Source organism: Phocoena phocoena, chromosome 13 (assembly GCF_963924675.1).
Source record: "Phocoena phocoena chromosome 13, mPhoPho1.1, whole genome shotgun sequence".
NCBI classification, from domain to species: domain Eukaryota; kingdom Metazoa; phylum Chordata; class Mammalia; order Artiodactyla; family Phocoenidae; genus Phocoena; species Phocoena phocoena.
The window spans coordinates 7,760,214-7,779,512 of record NC_089231.1 but is presented as its reverse complement, the minus strand read 5'-3'; the positions used below and the strand labels follow the sequence as shown (position 1 = coordinate 7,779,512).

Below are 19,299 nucleotides of genomic sequence, written 5' to 3'. Positions count from 1 at the left end.
GTATTGTAACGTAAGCCTAAGGTGTGATTAGCTTGTGAAAGTCCATGCGAGGAGGCCAGCTTAAGTACAACTAGATCTGAATCAAATACATTCTGCAAAATAAACTCATAAAAGTAAACACAAATAAATAGAGTGATCTTTCCTGTATTCACACTACATAGCAGGATCCAAATACCAAGGTTTCCGTTCATGTTACACAAAACTATCACTAAATGATTCAGGTTTGCTTGGAAACAAACAAGACAGGAAAATAAAAAGGTTCTTCCTCAATTAGAACCACATTCTAATATTTGCATCAACTTTAAGTATGTAAGTAACATAGATTACAGTTTCAAAGATTTATCGTAAAGTATTGGGTTGGTCAAAAGTTCGTTTGGGTTTTTCTGTAGCATCTTATGGAACAACCCCAAACTTTTTAGCCAACCCAATATATGTTTCTTTTGCTCAGTATTTTGCAACGGATTCTTTTCTTCCCCTAAGCACACTTCCCTAAACCCTAAATTAAGGAGTGAAGGGTTGGGTAAAGAAGGATGGTGTGCAGAGACCACACTTCAGAGACCGCCGTGCCCCTCCGGTCACACTGCGAGAGGCCGTGAGCTGGGGTGGGGGGCAGTGAGAGCAGAAGTGGGGACGGGAAAGTCAACAGCAGCGGCCTGTAAACAAGGACGACGCTGCCCTGCAGTGCTCTCCATACACCAAAGAGCCCGAGGCTCTGTTCCCGCCAGCTCACACGGCCAGAGGCACGCGGAGTGGGCGACAGGATGGGCGACAGGACAGGCGGCTCCAGGGTGGAGGAAAAAGCCACCCCCAGCACACAGCAGTGTCAAGATGGCTGTGAAGTGTTCTCAGTTCCGGTCCTTTCTCTGTCTGTCTTTTGATACCGGGAGAATCCAATTGCTACGCTGCTGACTGTCGCTAGAAGAAGCACGAGAACCTTAAACTTGCTGACTGAACCTTAAATCTGTGACCCTAAGTTTACATGGGAAATTCACACTGCCCGCAATGCCCCCCACTTCCTTCCCCTCAAACAGCTACCTCACACATTCTCCTCTCTTCCCAAGTCACCTCCCCGCTTGCTCTGCTCTCTCTTAGTTGTTGGCCTCTAACAATGCAGGGCCCTGGGAGGCTCTCAATAAAAAGTCTGTCGTATGCAGGAATGAAAGAGGCACCCCAATGATACCAACTGTCGCCAAGCCAACCGAACCCAGAGCTACCTTTCACCACGCCAGCCTCCTGTTCTAGAATCTCTTAAAGTTTTAACCTTAACCTGTTTTTAAGGTCTTCCATCATAATTTTCACTCTCAATTTTCCTCTTAAATTCAACGTTCCGCTGCCATATAATTGCGACAGCTTCTCCCTCTCTATCCCTGAGCTGTCTAGTGACTCTTCTGTCTCATCAAACACATACTAACGTAACCGCTTGTTCTTATAATACCTGTGAGAAAGCATACCTCTAACCAACATACCCTCAAATAAGTGGAAGAAACACTTCAAAATGTATATTCATTTCTCCACTTTAACAACATTACCTAAGATTAGTATTGTAGTATATTTTTGAAAGGCAGTGTTGGGTTCCATTTACCATTTGGAAAATTTGCAGTATAGACACAAAGCAGCTGCAGGGCAGTTTGCATCAGTGAATCATCCATCAAAAGCCAAGGCCAGAGAGAGTGCAAGACAGGGACAAGATGAGCTTCCAGGGCTGCCTCCTGCAGCAGGAAGGAAACAAGGGCAGCATTAGTCTGAATAATGAAGATATAAATTAAAATCAAAGCCAAAAAACTTGTCACCAACATGATACAAAAACTGAATTGATTTTTGTTCTGATTAGAGAAAGGAATCCTATGGACAGATTCAGCACCTTGCAACCCGGACTGCCCTGACCACAAGCCTGACCAGTCTCAGAAGTCCCTGCAACGCTGGGGTGACCAGGATACGCAGCTTAGGTCAGAAATGTAGAAAAACAGCTTCTGAACATGTAAATTAAGCAAGACAGTGATATCTTGCAACATTAAATAAACTCTTATAAATGCTATGATATGGTTAAGAAAAGGGATTTTCTGGTTAAGGAAACATTCTGATCAATTCTGAGTTCTCCCCTCCCCACCCCCGTGTGCATGTATATGTATATATATCTAATATGTGTAGCTAGACAGATAGATCAGAAGTAGATTACTGTTTTTAAATAAGTTGAATATGATAAACGTCAGTCAAAATATTATGCTAAATCAATAATTCTTAAGTAACTCAGTTTTTATTACAAAGATCAGCTACCGCTGGGAAAACATTATGGATAAAATATAACTATCGGCAGTAAATGCAACAATTTTTTTAATGAACAGAGTTACTAGGCAATTTGTAGACCCATGTGCACACATGCGGGCCTTCATATAATGCCCTACACAATTTTATGGAGTATCAATACTCCGTAAGAGCGGGCAAGGTTAGAGGGGGTGAATGTGCTGGTGCAGCAAGAGGTGATGAGACCGTAGCCGGGCAGGGAGGGCGGGGAAGGAGGGAGGGGAGCAAATGCGAGAGACTGAGGAGAAAGAAGAGACATGTAGAACGACGTCCAGGCTCAAGTCTACCGCAGGCGAGCCTAGCAGAGCGGCCTGTACTAATACTCCGTAAAGAGAGTGGGCGGGTTATTCCCAATGTTACTCCCCACTCTCCATAGGCTTGGAGCACAGCCCTACGACGGCCGCAGACGACCCTGCTTACTGTTTCACACAGAAGACAGACACGATGAGGTACGGGCTCCTGCTCTACTCCGCCGTTCCGCCCACACGGTTGATCTGTGTATCCCTGCACTTGCCCTTCCTGCCTGGCAGTGAGGAACAGGTGCTCTTTGGGCAGAGACTGATCCACCCATCTGTGTTCTGGAACACAGCCCCGCGTGCCTCCTCAGGGATCTTTACCCATCTATTAGTTCTTCCCTTCCTGTCTCTTTAATAACTAGGCCCCGATTTGCTCATTTCTGTTTATATTTAAGCACTTTACATGTTAGGAGTAAACATACAGACTAGCTTCCTTTGATGCTATATTCCTAAATTATAACTGCTGCTTTTCAGAACCAAGCTTCTAGGAAGAGTACTCCTAATGCTGTCATTTCCCAGCTATTATTTAATCTTCAGCTTTACTTCAATTTCTTTTCTGAACTGATGAGGCTGGTAAAATCGCTCCTACCTTTATGGCTGTCAAACCCGCAGGCACTGTGGCAACTATTAAGGGCTCTTTGTTCTCTGTCTCCATGCAGTCCCTCTATCCTAGATCACCTCCAAACTCTCTCCAGCATTCCCTTCTCAGCTGTTTTCTGTCTCCTCTCCAATAGTTATATTTTCTGAGGACATGACCTAGGCTTTCACTACATGCCCTCTTGGGAAATGTCAACAATAGTCACGGCTACAAACACCTCTATGCACTGCTAGCTCCTAAGATCCCCAGCCTGCACCACCCCTCAGAGTCCCAGAGCCGTGTAATCCGCCGACTACCAGCCATTTCCCACCCCGAGAGCCTGAAGACACTTTACACTGCGATGTGCGAACCCAATGTGAGGATCCCTCACAGCTACAGGCCGCTCTGCTAGGCTCGCCTGCGGTAGACTTGAGCCTGGACGTCGTTCTACATGTCTCTTCTTTCTCCTCAGTCTCTCGCATTTGCTCCCCTCCCTCCTTCCCCGCCCTCCCTGCCCGGCTACGGTCTCATCACCTCTTGCTGCACCAGCACATTCACCCCCTCTAACCTTGCCCGCTCTTCGTTCCATCTACCTCACAGCCCCGGTGACCTTTCCGGTATGGAAACTCCTCCGTGTCATACATATAGACAGCGGGGTGGGGTGGGCGTGGGTGACTTGGTGAATCACCACAAGAGTGACCAACAGTTAGTGATGGGAGTGTGTCACACACCTCAGGTAAGCTGGAACAGGGAAAGAAATTAAGAATCTTTGCCCCCTAGAACTATGTCTATTCTCAAGAGTAATCTAAATATTCTTCTTTGGATTTATTCCTTATTAAACAACTTGGAAATGCAGAAACACGTGACTTATGGAGAGATTACACTTTCATAGTGGGCTGATGTGTTACAAATGTGAACACTACACTTACAACCAGTACTCAGGCGAGCATCTCGGAAATCCACAGGCAGATCCTACTGGGAAAGTGTGCTGGCGTGTTGCCTGAGCGAGGTGTCACAGATGCATACTAACTGCACCCAGTCACAAGGACCCTAACAAACTTAGTAAATGACGCCTCTATTTGGAGTAAAAAGTTTGTACCATTGGGAATCTTAATGAAATCTATCAATGCCTAATTCCCATCAAAATTGCTTTGAAATGTAAATTGTTAGTCATGTGTCTTGAACAAATTATTTTACACAGTTTAAGGGATATGTGTTCAAGATGTGCATTTCCTAGATATAGTATATATTTTCCAGTTTTATCACAACTAAAAACAAAAAAGGTAAGAAATTTTTTTAAAAAACAAAACTTCTGTAATTTATCTTCATCTTACTCATTTTCCATAGTAATTCTGTGTGGAAGTTAGTTCTTCAAAAGTGTCGTATCACTATGACCAAGCAAATCAAATTGTTCCAGACACTATATCCTGTATAACAGCACCAATGGCTGTGTTAAATGACAGCATCAATGCTCACAGACAGAGCAAAACAACAGAGGGGCTGCCGCAGAGCTGGGAGTGAAGAACCTCCTGGACGTCAACAGGCCCACACTCGGCAATAGCAGTAAGCGATTTCTCCTCTGAAGTGGGAGACACCCTCATCTTCTTTCCTATGGATGCAGACACCTCTACTTATCCCCTTGGACAGTTGTCTAACAACCACCTTTGAAAAAATTCTGCCTTAAGATACATACATAGCCGTGGGACTTCCCTGGTGGCACAGTGGTTAAGAATCCGCCTGCCAATGCAGGGGACATGGGTTCGAGCCCTGGTCTGGGAAGATTACCACATGCTGTGGAGCAACTAAGCCCGTGCGCCACAACTACTGAGCCCACGCTCTAGAGCCTGCGAGCCACAACTACTGAGCCCGCGTGCCACAACTACTGAAGCCCGCATACCTAGAGCCCGTGCTCCGCAACAAAGAGAAGCCACCACAATGAGAAGCCCACACACTGCAACGAAGAGTAGCCTCCGCTCGCCACAACTAGAGAAAAGCCTGCGTGCAGCAACAAAGACCCAACGCAGCCAAAAAAAAAAAAAAAAAAGACATACACAGCCATTCATTCCATCTTAGTCAAAAAAAAAAATAAAACAACCGAAATGGCTACCAGTAGAAAAAAAAGAGGCTCAAGTTTGCTTTAGCTGCCTTAAGTTAAAGTTTCAGTGATAAAGTTAAAACGCCAACATAAGAAATGTCATCAGGGTTGAGAAATTATGATAAGATTAGGTGCATCCATTTCTGAGAATGAACACTGAGCTTACAAACCAATCAACCATGCATCAAAAAAAAAAATTCGAAGAGTTTTCCATTTTCCCAAATTATCTCATATAAAATTTAAACTGTTTAATAACAGCACTATCAAAATTTTGAAAAGAAGCTCTACTTACTTTACATTCTTCATTTTGATAAAGACAATTTCTTAGGAGCTGCATGGCAATGCTTAACTCTTTAATAAAACCATCCTCCTGTTTAAACAAAAAGCAGTTGAAAAATGTGAACAACAGCGTGTTCCACTTTTTACATACAGTAATTCCTTCTCCCCTGGGTCACATTACAATGCAGCTATGCTCTCACTGAGCCTGGCCACCATAGCTTTGAGGGAACTGACAGGCTAATGATCTCTGAAAGATGACCATATCTCGAGAAGCACATCCACCAAGAAAAAGCTATTTCTGTTCTATCAAGCACAGAGGAACTGAGATATATAATAAGCTCCACGTTTCATCTCGATAAAGTGAAGCAGGTACTGACTGGTTTTCAGTCATATCAGGTGTTGGCTGACACTCTCAATCATGAAGTAAAGGGCCTCTGCATGAGAGGAAAAAGGAAAAGAGGCAAGAAAAGAAACTGACAAACATATAAGCCCCTGGACCCATGAAATTATCAAATATGGCTTTTTCTTGGTTTCTTAGCAAAGGCAGCAGAAACTAGTTATTACACAGACTGCTGTAATAATGGTCTTAGATCTGTGTATATATTATATATATATATATAAATATAATAGATATACTTATAAACATATACACATATTCATTTTCTCGATAAGCCTGTGTGGCAGATCTTTTTAACCACAGTTATTAGTATTAACCATTGCTATTATATAAAAACTGTGTTATTTCCAATAGTCCAGATATAGAAGCAACCTAAGTGACCACTGACAGATGAATGGATTAAAAACGTGTATATATCCAATGGAATATCACTCAGACACACACACACACACACACACACAATCCTGCCATTTGCAGCGACACAGATGGACCTTGAGGGCACTATGCTAAGTTAAAGAAGTCAGACAGAGAAAGACAAATGCTGCACGATTACACCCACATGTGCAATATAAAAAACAAACAAACCCCAAATAAATGAACCAACCAAACCAAATAAAAACAAACACGGAGATACGGAGACCAGAGCAGTGGTTACCAAAAAGGGAAGGGGTGAGGAGGAGGCAAAAAAGGGTAAAGGGAGTCAGCTCTACAGTGGCAGATGGAAACTAAACTTGGTGATGAGTATGGTGTAGCGCATACAGAAATAGCAATATAATGTTATAAACCAATGTTATCTCAATATAAAATATAATTTTTTTAAAAACCTGTGTTACTTCAAGTTTACAGTGAAAATGCAGCTTGAACATGAGTCCAGCAGACTCAACGCTTAAAAGAGACATTCAGAAGTCACGGAAGGAAATAAACACGATTAGGAATACGAGCTCTGCCACCACCCAGATACGGGGCAAACAGTGGCTTTATCCATTATCAGTTATGTGACTGTGGTGTCATGAGTGTGCAGGGGATAATAAATATGAAATGTTTAGAATAGTGCCTACCACATAGAAAACACTTAGGAAGTTATCTCATTCCTAGTGAACCTATGAGAGATTTTCTTTTTGTAGTATAAAAATGTATCATGCACACTCCAAAATGCTTATAACAACAACATATAAATACATGAATCTCATTAAAAGATTTTCAAGTGAGAACTAAGAGACACACACACACACACACACACACACACACCCCGAACGCAAACCTGCTAATGTAGAAATCCCACTAATTTATTTGGCTGTACCTTTCTTCTAAAACAGACACTCATTTCAACCAAACATTGGTGTCATCTATAAGCACAAGGATACTGGAGGGACGGTCTCTACGTATGGCCACTCCTGCCTCCCAGAATTTGAGAATTCAGTCACCTTTTTCTTCAGTGCTGCCCTCCCAGGCCTCAGAGATTCCAGGTTCAGCTGTGCATGAACGTGCTTCATCTGCTCCACGCAACTGTCTATTAGATGGGCTGAGAGGGAAAATCCAAAACAATCAAAAGGATATTCCATTTCCAAAAAAGTTAAAACTACACATAACAAACTCTCAAAAAAATAACATTTTCTATTTCCAACCAACTTCATTTCTGCACTTTCAGTGAGACGTTAATGAATCAGAGGATAAAAACGTAAGAGAACTAAAATGCTAAAGCCCACTTGTTTTCAATTTAGTATGATACCACCCACGTCTCATTTACGTTGGAGGCGTGCAGAGTTTGTTTCAGTAGCAAAGTCACAACTCAAATTAGTGGGCTCGATGTTGCTGCTTGATGTTCTCTTTCATCTCTAAGACCTGTGTTCCCTGATTCCAGATGAGAAATTATGACACACAAGAGGGGAAATTTCTATGAAAATATAGGATCATCTAATGCAGTTGTTACTACTATCAAAAGTACGTGATTTCTTCACGTGTGCAATACGTGCTTGTAGTTAGTATTATGAAATTGAGTGATGTGCTACTTTGAAAAGCTTCTCTAATATTTAGATATAGATTCTCTGGAGTCAGAATCATTACACAAAAAATAATCTACGTGTGTAATCTTTTTATTTTAAAAGTAATGCATGTTTACTATGTTCCTGTACAGGGAAAATAAAACCTATAATTTTTTAGTGACACTAAAGTCCTTTACACTTTGAGTCCAAAGAAAATTAAAATGAACAGGCAGTAAAATATACGAATTGAAAGCATGCCATAAAAGGAGCTGATGTGCCAGGTGGCTCACCCTTCAGAGCGTGTTTCTGTGCTCTTCTACTGACGGCCAGAAGCGACATCAGTGCATTCACAGCGACTCTTTTCAGGACATCTCTGGAGGATTTTACTTCATAACACTGCAAAGAACATATATCAAACGGCCTTCGAGAAAAACTTAAGCTGGAGCAAAATGGTTGTGAATAAAAGATGCATTCCATTTAAAAGCTATGGTTAGTTTTCAACTATTCCATGAAATTCACTGGAATCTGATAAATTATTAAGATTTGAGAATGCTCTGTGTGGATAAGACTGAATAAGAAATTTATAATATGGAAACGACCAAAAATCATTCTCAAAGACTCATCATCTAAAGAAAAAAGCTACGTTTAGTACTAACACATAGCAAGTTTATACACTTAAATTCACCAGGGAATATATGAACACGTGTAATTTATTTAAAAGGGCCCTTGGAAAACTGGAATTGGAGAACTGTTATCAAATTCCTCCTGTCTTCTCCTTGAGACACATTCTCCTCCCTCAATTTCTACTCAATGCACCCCTGTATCTCAGGTGATTTGGTTCTTTCCATCTTTCATTTTATAGCAACATTAACCTATCGTGTGGCATGTTTTTCAAAAAAAAATTACTTAATTTTTTTACTCTGACATAAATGAAAAAAATCACTTGTACTTTTGAAAATGCTGACATTTTGGTATATTTCCTTTATACATTTGAATTTATGAGTTAAAAATCTTTCATTATAAAAAATTCAAGTATGTGTAAGAGTAGAAAAAACAGGATAACAAACACTCATACTCTTTTAAAACACTTTTGGCTGAAGTATTTTAAAGTAAACAGTAGATATCATAAAATGGCACACTCCAGTATACATAACCATAAACCCATTATCATGCCTAAACTACTTATCAATCATTTCTTGGAATCAGCTAATATGCAGTCAAAATTCAGATTTTCTCTTTTGTCTCAAAAACGTCTTCTCACAGTTGGCTTATTGGAATCGGGACCCAATGGAGCGTTCACATCGTATCTGTACATTATATCTCCTACGATCACCTGCCTCTTCCCCCCACCCCACCCCACCCACCAGGGTTTTTCACTGTTGTTGTTGAGAAGCTGAATAAACCAGATCAGTCATCCTACAGAATGGCTCGCATTATGGAACAGTCTGTTTGCTTCCTTGTAATGTTTTAATTTGTCTTCTCTCCTCTGTTATTTCCCATTTACTGGGTGTTTTAGCTCTAAAGGGTTGACTAGATTCAGCTGAATTTTTCATGGTAAGATTCTCATGTGGATATATGAGTACATTTTTATTACAAGTTCAAGGGGTTCATAAGCTCAAGTTGAAGAATCTAGAAGTTCTTCATTTGGTTTATAAATATTAGATATCATTCAAATTCATAACTTTTCCTTCTACCAGTAATTTAAAAATGATCCAGCCTTACAGTATTATTAAAATTAAGCTTAAATGACATAACTTTACATAAAATACAGCACAGCATAATTATACAGGTACAACTCCATTTACAATTCCAGCCCGGCCTACACTTGGCAGCATAACACTGGAGGAGCCTGCAGAGGTGGGGGGCCTCCCAGCCCTCCCACCAGGGGCAGTGATTCCATCTTAAATATCTCACTGAGGTCGCTGCCTCGAACCAGGCAGGTCCTGTCTGGCCAATGTTAGATATTAAATGGCCAGGCCAGGGATGCTTGATAAAGACCATGCTGAGTGTGACCATGAGAAAGGGGTGAAAAGGCAGTGAAGTGTTATAGGATGATGAATATCTATGGAGTATGATCATTATAGTTAACTATGAGAATCCCAATTTGTCTATAAACAAACTTCACCATTAATAGGAAAACTGCTCTCACAAACACATCCTTATCGAACTTGTACATATTAGTGATTTGAGAAAAACAAAACTGAGCTCACTGAAAAACACTACTCATCTACTATCTGTAGCAATGAGGGAAAAAAGGAGGTAAGACTTCGAGGGAAAGAGTTGTGCACACAGATGTGCCTTTTATTCTCTCGTGAAATCTCATCAAAATGAGAGAAATGGGATTAAACACACACACACGTGCACGTGCAAGTTTGGAAACTAGAAAGTCGATGGATGAATGGCCAATCCATTCGCAGGCTTGAGAATTCTGAGCGGTGAGTGAGAAAAACTGAGTATCACCCCAGTCCATGCACTGAATTGACAACGGCTGAGGAAACTTAGTACCATGTACCCCGGGAAGTGAGAGTCAAGGAGGACTGTTTGAAAAATCTCTGAGAAGCAGTTACATGGGACCAGATTCTTCCCATCAGGCTCTGTGCAGCCAGGCCACTCTTCCTCCCCCGTCCTTGTAAAAATCTGGAGGTTTAGTCACTGGAGAGGATGAGTTACAAGGATTCTAAACTGGCAGAGATTTGGCACCTGTGTAGGTGAGGCTGTTCTACTGAAAACAACGAAGGATTAAGTGAAACTGCTCAAATTAAATTCTAAGAGCCCAGCTCTCTCCAACTTTGCTGCAAAACAGTTGGCAGGTGGGTTTTCAACCCCAGGCAGGAGGTCGGAAGATTCTGCTCTCGGGAATGTGACAAGCTCACCGAGACAGGGTCACAAAATGACCCAGCCAGATCCCTCCCGCACAGAGCCTGCAGCTCACCAGCGCCGCTCACAGGCTCAGAGCATCCACCTGCTTTACGTCTCGCAGTTTGAAATATAGCAGACAACCAAGATTACCAGACATCTGACAAAAGCTCCCACAGCAGGGGATAGAAAACAAAATAATGAGAGGAAAAAGAAGAAAAGAGAGATTATGTAGGAAGAAGAAAACAACAAAAGTTCCCAGCACACAGAGCCTATGAAGTGGAGGGAATGTCAATGAAGTAATTAAAAAACAGGAGTTTACAGATGAAAAGAACCCCCGAGAAAGCCCAGCACAACAGAAAAAAGAGATCCACACCTAGGTACTTCATCAGGAAAATGCAGAATATTAGGGACAAAAAAAAAATTCTAAAAACTTCCAGGAGATACCAGGAATCACAATGACTTCAGAATTCTCTACAGTAACATGAAAAGTTAAAGGAAATAGACGAATGCTTTTAAAACTCTGAAGTGAATGTTTTCCAGTCTAGCATTCTCACTTGGCTAAACTATAAATTAAATGGAAGCATGGCTAGATTTCAAAAAAGCCTCCTATGCACCTTTTCTCTGGAAGCTGCTGGAAAAGAGACTCTACCAAAAGAAGGCACGGGGCACAGAGGGTCACAGGAAAAGGCAGAGAGGTGAAGGAATTCCCCAGGAAGGAAGTGAATGGAGACCCCAGGATGACACTGGGCACCAAGCAGGTCAGAAGGAATTGGGAGTGATTTCTTCCAGAAGATGAAGCTGATATAAGTTGACATTTCTGAATACACTAGGAAGACATTCAGTGGCTGTCAAAGAACAAGGGGCTTTCCAGTGATAAGAGAAAACTCATCAAATGAAAAATAATACAATTACCTCTAAGGAAAAAGGAAGCTGTGCAGGAAAAGAAAGGTGAACACTGCAACATGGTTCAATTGTGTATAACGTTTTCACAGTTTAACACTACACCCTGCCTAATCCTAGTCAATGTGAAGCTATATAATACTGGGGGAATGAGAGGGGAACTCACTGCGGTTGGGCAGGTAGGTGGGACATGGAAAGAGAGTTAAAAGTCTCATTTTCCACACCAGAAAATCAACAGAGTCCAAAACTGAATAATCAAGATAAAGAAATACAAGCATGTTATTTAGAGACACAGAAGGGAAACTATAAAATAATAAGCTAGGGCTCCCCTGGTGGCGCAGTGGTTGAGAGTCCGCCTGCCGATGCAGGGGACATGGGTTCGTGCCCTGGTCCGGGAAGATCCCACATGCCGCGGAGCGGCTGGGCCCGTGAGCCATGGCCGCTGGGCCTGCGCCTCTGGAGCCTGTGCTCTGCAACGGGAGAGGCCACAACAGTGAGAGGCCCGCGTACCGTGCAAAAAAAAAAAAAATTAATAATAATAATAAGCTAAAGAGGTACAAGGAGTCACCTCTGAGAAGAAGGAAATGAGAGAAGGTGGCAGAAGTTCCCTACTTTGGGTAAAAAACCTTACAAAACTGGCACTCTAAAATGTGTAGGTGGTAAAACTGGTATGAAAACCCAAAACTTAAAAAAAAAAAAAGAAAGAAAGAAAGAGAGAACTAACCTCTAGTAAATCCACACACTTTTCAACATAGACCGAAGGCCAGAGCACAGGATTGAATTTGGTCTCCCACTTAGCTCTTACTGCAGACTGACAAGGAGCTGCAGCATCAGAGTAGGACACCCTGTAAGGGTGAGGAGCCGGGCGCAGGAGGGGAGGCTAAGATTCCACATACGACAGGTGAAGCGACAGACAACTAGCTACTGGATGATGCAGACATGCAAAACAAGAGGATACAGAGCGAAAAACCATAGGCAGAAAGAAAATAAGGGGACTCAATGTAATTTGTTTAAATGTTACGCAGTTTTTGATATAACTCTTTCTATGTACTAGGTGATCTAGGCTTTTTGCTTTCTTTCCACAAGGTACTAAAGTAGAGAAAAGCCTTTTTAATTACAGTGAACATTCACTGACACAGCAGAATCTCAAATATATAACAAGTCTTCTCTCCAACAGATTTACTGTTGAATTTTACCACTCACTAAGCAGTAGTGCAAAACATAACTCCTAAAATGTGACATAAGAGTTTGCTGTTTCCTTGCATTACTATCCTTAGATATCATATCAAATAAAAAGAGTAAAAATAATCCAACACATCAATTACAGACAAAACCTATTATAGAGACAGCTTTTACTAATCTTGTTATCTATATGTATTTGCAAATGAAACATACTGAGTATCTCACTAGAGAAGGCAAAATCTCCATTAAGTCAAATGTGTTCAATATTTTATGTTCAAAAGACAGCTAACAGTTTCTGAACCTGAAAGCACCTCAAAACAGAATTACAAAAATTATGGAAAAATAAACATACGTGATTTAAGAGATGAGTACCAAATGCAAACTTTCAACATGTACCATCTGTAGGATACTGCTGTAAAGCAGCCATTACAAAAGATTCTCTGTCAAGATATTTTAATTGAAGTTACAACAATATAATAATTTATCAGGAGACGGAAAATTTTAGAGCCAGCAGAAACTGAGCAATCATGTAATACAATCCAACCATTTGCACTGAAGAACCGAATCAGAAAAGGTTAAGTGATATGCCTACGGTCACACGTCTAATATTTTTTGAGTAGTTTTACAGAAAATTTAAATACGCCTTTGAAGGGCAATTTCAGAATACTATTTTTTCTGATAATTTAAAGACTATAGTTTACTTTGCTTCATATAATTCCTGGCACAATTCATGGCTCACATGGATATATATTAAGAAACATATGTGATGTATTATAATGTATCGCTGCTTAATGCATTCTAACAATATTTTAATTCACATATCATCTTTATGCAGGCACTGTAAAGAAAACACAGTATCTGCAGCTTAACAAGTTCATTAATAAGTGCCCCATCTCACGTCAGGCATACGTTTTTCTCATAAACTGTCATAGGTACAATTCCTTTCTCTCCTTTGTCTTAAATTTCTGTGCCCTCCTAACAAAAGTCACATATTCATATTCTACTGTTTACATGAGCAAGAAAAGTATGATTTATTAGGAAACACGATTTAAATAACTGGTTAACATATCCATATCCACACAGATCTTATATCTTTTGTAATGTGGAAGAAATGGGGAGGAAAGTTAGCTAATCATCAGGAAAACCACTGAGATACCCTCTGTTTCCCTGAAGAGGAAAACATGTTGGCACGAGCAAAGGCCCCTCGCCCAGGAGAAGAGTGTTCTGCCAAAGCCGAAGTTGGGAAACTAGTAATGATTTCCGATCGGGGCTGGGGAAGAACTTCGGTAAAGTGTAAGTTTTAGTTTACTGCTTATAACACAGTGGTCCTTTGGTATCCACATAGGATTGGTTCCAGGATCCCCGTGAATCCCCAAATCTGCGGAGGGTCAAGTCCCTCACATGAAATGGCGAAGTATTTGCATATCACCGAGGCACATCCTCCCATTTGCGCTAAGTCATCTCTAGATTACTTCTAATACCTACTACAATGTAAACGCTATGGAAATAGTTGCTGGGCATACAGCAAATTCAAGTTTTGCGTTTTGGAACTTTCTGAAAATTTTTTTAAAAACATTTTCAATCCACATTTGGTTGACTCCACGGAGGCAGGAACCGCAGATACAGAGAGCCAACCATATTCCTTAAAGTGCAAAATCGGACTCAGTTAATCATGGGGGAATAAAGCCTATTGTTGGATGGTGACTGAGACAATCAGAACAGTGTCCAGTTTGGGCTCTAAACTAAGAAAAATCGAGTGGAATGAGTGAGGGAGGAGCTACAGGAAGTGGTGGCTTCCCAAGAATAGGTGTCTTTGAGGAATACTTTGGGGACCTGTCCCCTAGAGCTCCAGCTCCTGAGGAAGCTGCTGAGACAGAAGATGAAGTGTCGGGGAGTCCCTACCAGGCTCCTTCCTGTGCCGTGAAGACCACTAGAGTCCTCTGGGTGAGGGAGACAGAAGTCCCCGTGGAGCCCACGAGCCCCTCCACGGGCAGCTCAGGCGGGGCCAGGGGCTGCCCCTGCCTCGGCCACCTCGGTACCCCAACACAATCAGGCTGTCATGCCAAACACACAAGGGGCCATACCAGAAGAACCTGCGCGACCACAACCCTCCTGGGCATGGGAGGAGCAAAGATCCCAGAACCCTAGGCCCCAGGGACGGCAGCAAGTGGGCAGAACACATGCTGACTGGGAAACGCGGCTGGCTGCCCGGGAAGCAGGAGCAAAACCTTCAATGCGCCCACCCACCACTGACCCACCTTTCAGTGAGAAGACAAAAATCATAAAACCGTATGATGATTTAATTTTAACTTTATTATAGTTGGTTTATTAAATGTGATTATTAAAAAGGATTCTTAATACTGAAAAATCTAGTAATATTCCTATTTGTAAAAAGCTGTGCAACTCAGGAAACACTTCCCGTTTTTTTTTTAACTGTTAATCTATATATAAAATAACAATACTTCAGCGGCTTTAGAAAGTTTTCGATGAAACAAAATTCTTGGTTCATATTTTAGGATTGCAAAAAATAAGTTTACAAGATAAAGTAGGCAGCAGGGTTTGGAAAGGGGGCATTTTCTCAGAAATATGCCAACCACGTCCACCTACCTCCACGGACATACACCTTAAATATATAGCTCATTTACAGTAGAAGCCAAATGCCATTGAGGTAAAAATATTTTCAAAGATGTAAACATGTCTTGAAAGTGGCGATAAATTATGAATTATAGCTGTATTCCTGAAACGTGATCATTCTGGTCATGATCCGGCAAACTGTTTTGATAAACAGCCAGATTTAAATTACTAATGTTTCATTTTGAATTTTTACATCACGTGTATTAAAGAAACCGGTCAGCATCAGAGGAATGAGACTGGAGAGGAGATGGTTAATTTAACTTTATATATTTTTCTATTGTTTAAATGGTCATAATGAGCATTGTTTTTAATTCAAATGATTGAAAAAAATTCTTACGAGACCAAGACTGAAAGTCAATTCATTTAAAAACTAAACCAAATCTTGAAAAATTAAGAAATCACATACCTGAAGAATTACTTCATTAAGTTGTTCTAGAGATTTCTGACTTTCCTGGGTTTTATCAAGAAGTGAAGCCATCATTGGACTGTGGCATAAACTTGTTTTATCCTTATCCTGGAGATACCTTTTTGCTTCTTCAGTCAGGAGAATAGAAAGGAATTGCAGGCTGGCAGTACACAGAGTGGGGCAGGTGCTAGACAAACCCACACATTTGCAGAACATATCTGAAAGAGAGAATAATTCCATATGTAAATGACTGAAAACTTCTTCAAAATTAAAGAAGTTAATCAGATTTATTTGAGTAATGAAGTTTATAGTTTTTTAATTTCTAACGAAGTAAAGCTTATTAGCACACGAATAACCATAGTGTTTAAAGGTAAGTTAAACAGTACTAAGACAACCTACTGATGAAGGAATCTAATTTTCATTTTGTTCTTTTTATATAGGTTCTTTTTTTTTTTTTTTTTTTTTTTTTTGTGGTACGCGGGCCTCTCACTGTTGTGGCCTCTCCCGTTGCGGAGCACAGGCTCCAGATGCTCAGGCTCAGCGGCCATGGCTCACGGGCCCAGCCGCTCCATGGCATGTGGGATCTTCCCGGACCGGGGCACGAACCCGTGTCCCCTGCATCGGCAGGCGGACTTCTCAACCACTGCGCCACCAGGGAAGCCCTATATAGGTTCTTTTTTATATGAATGTGAGTGTGTGTGTACAAGTGTACATATACACAATATCTGCTAAGATCTAAAATAAGAGGATTATATATAAATGAGTACTGATCCCTCTGGGGTCTACTGGGGGACCCAAAAACACTCTAGAGTTTTTGAGTTTTTATTTCAGTGCTAATCTTAAAAAATAGTTAATGTAACTATACTCTGGATTATCTAGATTACTATTTTACAAATAAGTGTGATTGTTTTTCTGTTTTCAAACAAGTTGATGCTAAACAGTACTTAAAACAAGACCCAGCTTGCAGTGTCGACATAATGTAGGAACAAAGGTTTCAAAGTAGTTCAGAGAGAGAACAAGAGTGATTATGAAGTGATCTGCAAGTATAACAGAGAGGAAAGAATAGGCAAACAAACTCAAAAGAATCTAGACTAAAGCAGTCATTATTAATTTCCTGTTGTGAGCACTGATTTAAATTTAATCAAAAGAATGTCTGCTATATTACATTAATTTTATTAATTTGATTGCACTGGTTTATAATTTTGTTGTGTTTTATTTTTATATTATTTTGGATTTATACTTGTCCAAGAGTTATAACCATAAGAACTTCTACCTAGATTCAGGCTTACAGAAATTCTTATGTTCTTAAGTAACATAAGAAAAGAAATTTAGTCAGCAGGTTTCATGGGAATCATTTAAATGATGTCTAAATATTAGTCAGATTTGAGAAAAAACTGTTATAGATAACTTAAGTTACAAAGTGACTTAATATTTTTAAATGTATATGGGCACGTGGGAAGGAAAATTATAAGAGAAACAGAAAACAGACAAAAACAACCCCTCAGTAAGGAATATCAATGATCATTCTTATTAGTTATATTTTCATCAACACTGCGACTATCAAAGCTAACAGTATATGTAGTATGTTGTTTTTTATTAGCACCATTATTATATAAAACCACGTGTATATTTTGTAGAAAGACTGTGAATTTAATATGTCTTTATTTTATCACTAGGGAAATAGTGTCAGGTAAACAGGCTTAAATCACGGGTCAGCAAACTTTTTCTGCAAAGCGTCAAAGGGTAACTAGGTATTTCATGCTTTGCAGGTCATGGGCCTTTGTCACAAATATTCACCTCTCTACCGCTGTAGCAGGAAAGCAGCCACGGGCAATAAGAAAATGAATAAGTGTGGCTGTGTTCCAGTAGGATTTTATTTACCAGATCAGGCAGTGGCCAGATTTGACCAGCTGGCCTAGGTGCCCCATATGAGTGCCATAAAGCATGCTGCTCTGTACTACTGGTGATTCAAATGATAAAGTAGTTTCCCCCCTGCCCCACACCATGGACGCAAGAGGAAAATATTAATCACTCACTTGGTCAATCTCTTTCAATTTTTATTTCTTTTAACAAAATAATAATCCCTAAATGGACATTATTCCCCTTAGGGTAAACTCAGAACTCCTATATCCAGATAACTAACAATTCTGTTTCTTGCTGAACATGTACTTCCCCATAACCTTTCTTCAAAGCTATCACTCCGGTGACAAAATGTACCATACATGTAAGTTTACAGAATGACCAAATGATAAAATGAAATGTGAAAAAATAAGTCAATTGAATTAGTGGAAACTTAAAAGAACTCAATTTTGAATACATTTTAACTGACTATTTTTAAAAGGTAACAAATGTTATTTATATACATTTACGTTAAAAAAGGCTCTTGCTATGCTAAAATTTAGAAGAGACTTTATGAAAAATTAAAGACAGCAGTAATATTAAAAACAATCATTTGTTTATTGTAGTAGGCAACTACTATATGGAAAACATCTTGCAAAAATAATTAACTACACTATACCCTTGGCTATCAGAAAATCCTCATGTCTCAAGACAAGACACCATTTTTATTATAACTTTCTAAGTTATCATGTAAGCAGGATATTATATAGGCAGCTTTACCCACTCACAATGCATATGTGTGAGAAAAGAGGTGGGCTTCTACATCAACAGAAGAAAATCTATCTCATTGTTTTATAATCACATCATACGTGTCTTCATAACGCCACAGGCTTTTCTTGCTTGTTTTTATAGTACCTTGACACGTTTCATTTTTTTTTAAATGCATTTTTTGGGTTCCTAAAGAGCACTGCAAATTTCTCAAAGCAAGTACCTTGTTCCTCTTTCATATACCATGCCATAACTACTTAATTTTAGAGAATACATATAAATTATATACAAAATCAGAAATAAGGGATTATCTTAATTTTTATTAGCAGAACAACCCCAAACCCAGCGAGACTATCTTCTTACCGACCATCGTCGCCCAGTACCTGGCCAGACCCATCGTAATAGATGGGAAAGAGGCAGGGCCAGCTTTCCTCAGGAGTGTGGCCAGAAGGTTAAATAAATGTGTCCATGTCTGATAAAAAGCCGATATTAACTCTATATCTATAAAATTAATCAAAACATTTCAAGTTATTAACACAAAGAAGAAAAACCTCACCAACACTTCATTACACATAAAATAAGAGGTATGTATTCATCAAATGAAGACAAATGTAATTCAGCATGATCCAAAATTTATTTCAATTAATTTCTCCTTTTCATTGCTTCTTAAAGATCTCTCTTCCACCCACCCTCCTACAGATAAATGAATACACACTCACACATCCTCCTCTTATTAAAGCATATTCAACAATAAGCAGAAACTGGCAAATTGAATATTAAGCCA

At 40.0% G+C, this 19,299-nt stretch overlaps 1 protein-coding gene across 1 annotated transcript in view; it reads right to left on the bottom strand.

The window, feature by feature from the left end:
• Positions 1-19,299, bottom strand: part of RTTN (rotatin) — a 138,450-nt gene that overhangs the window by 12,971 nt on the left and 106,180 nt on the right. Inside the window, exons 39-44 of the mRNA XM_065889552.1 lie at positions 18,879-19,016; positions 15,909-16,126; positions 8,218-8,323; positions 7,370-7,467; positions 5,562-5,639; positions 1,583-1,709 (exon numbers count right to left, since the gene is read on the bottom strand). Coding sequence (XP_065745624.1) covers positions 1,583-1,709; positions 5,562-5,639; positions 7,370-7,467; positions 8,218-8,323; positions 15,909-16,126; positions 18,879-19,016 — 765 coding nt within the window. The remainder of the gene's footprint in view (positions 1-1,582; positions 1,710-5,561; positions 5,640-7,369; positions 7,468-8,217; positions 8,324-15,908; positions 16,127-18,878; positions 19,017-19,299) is intronic.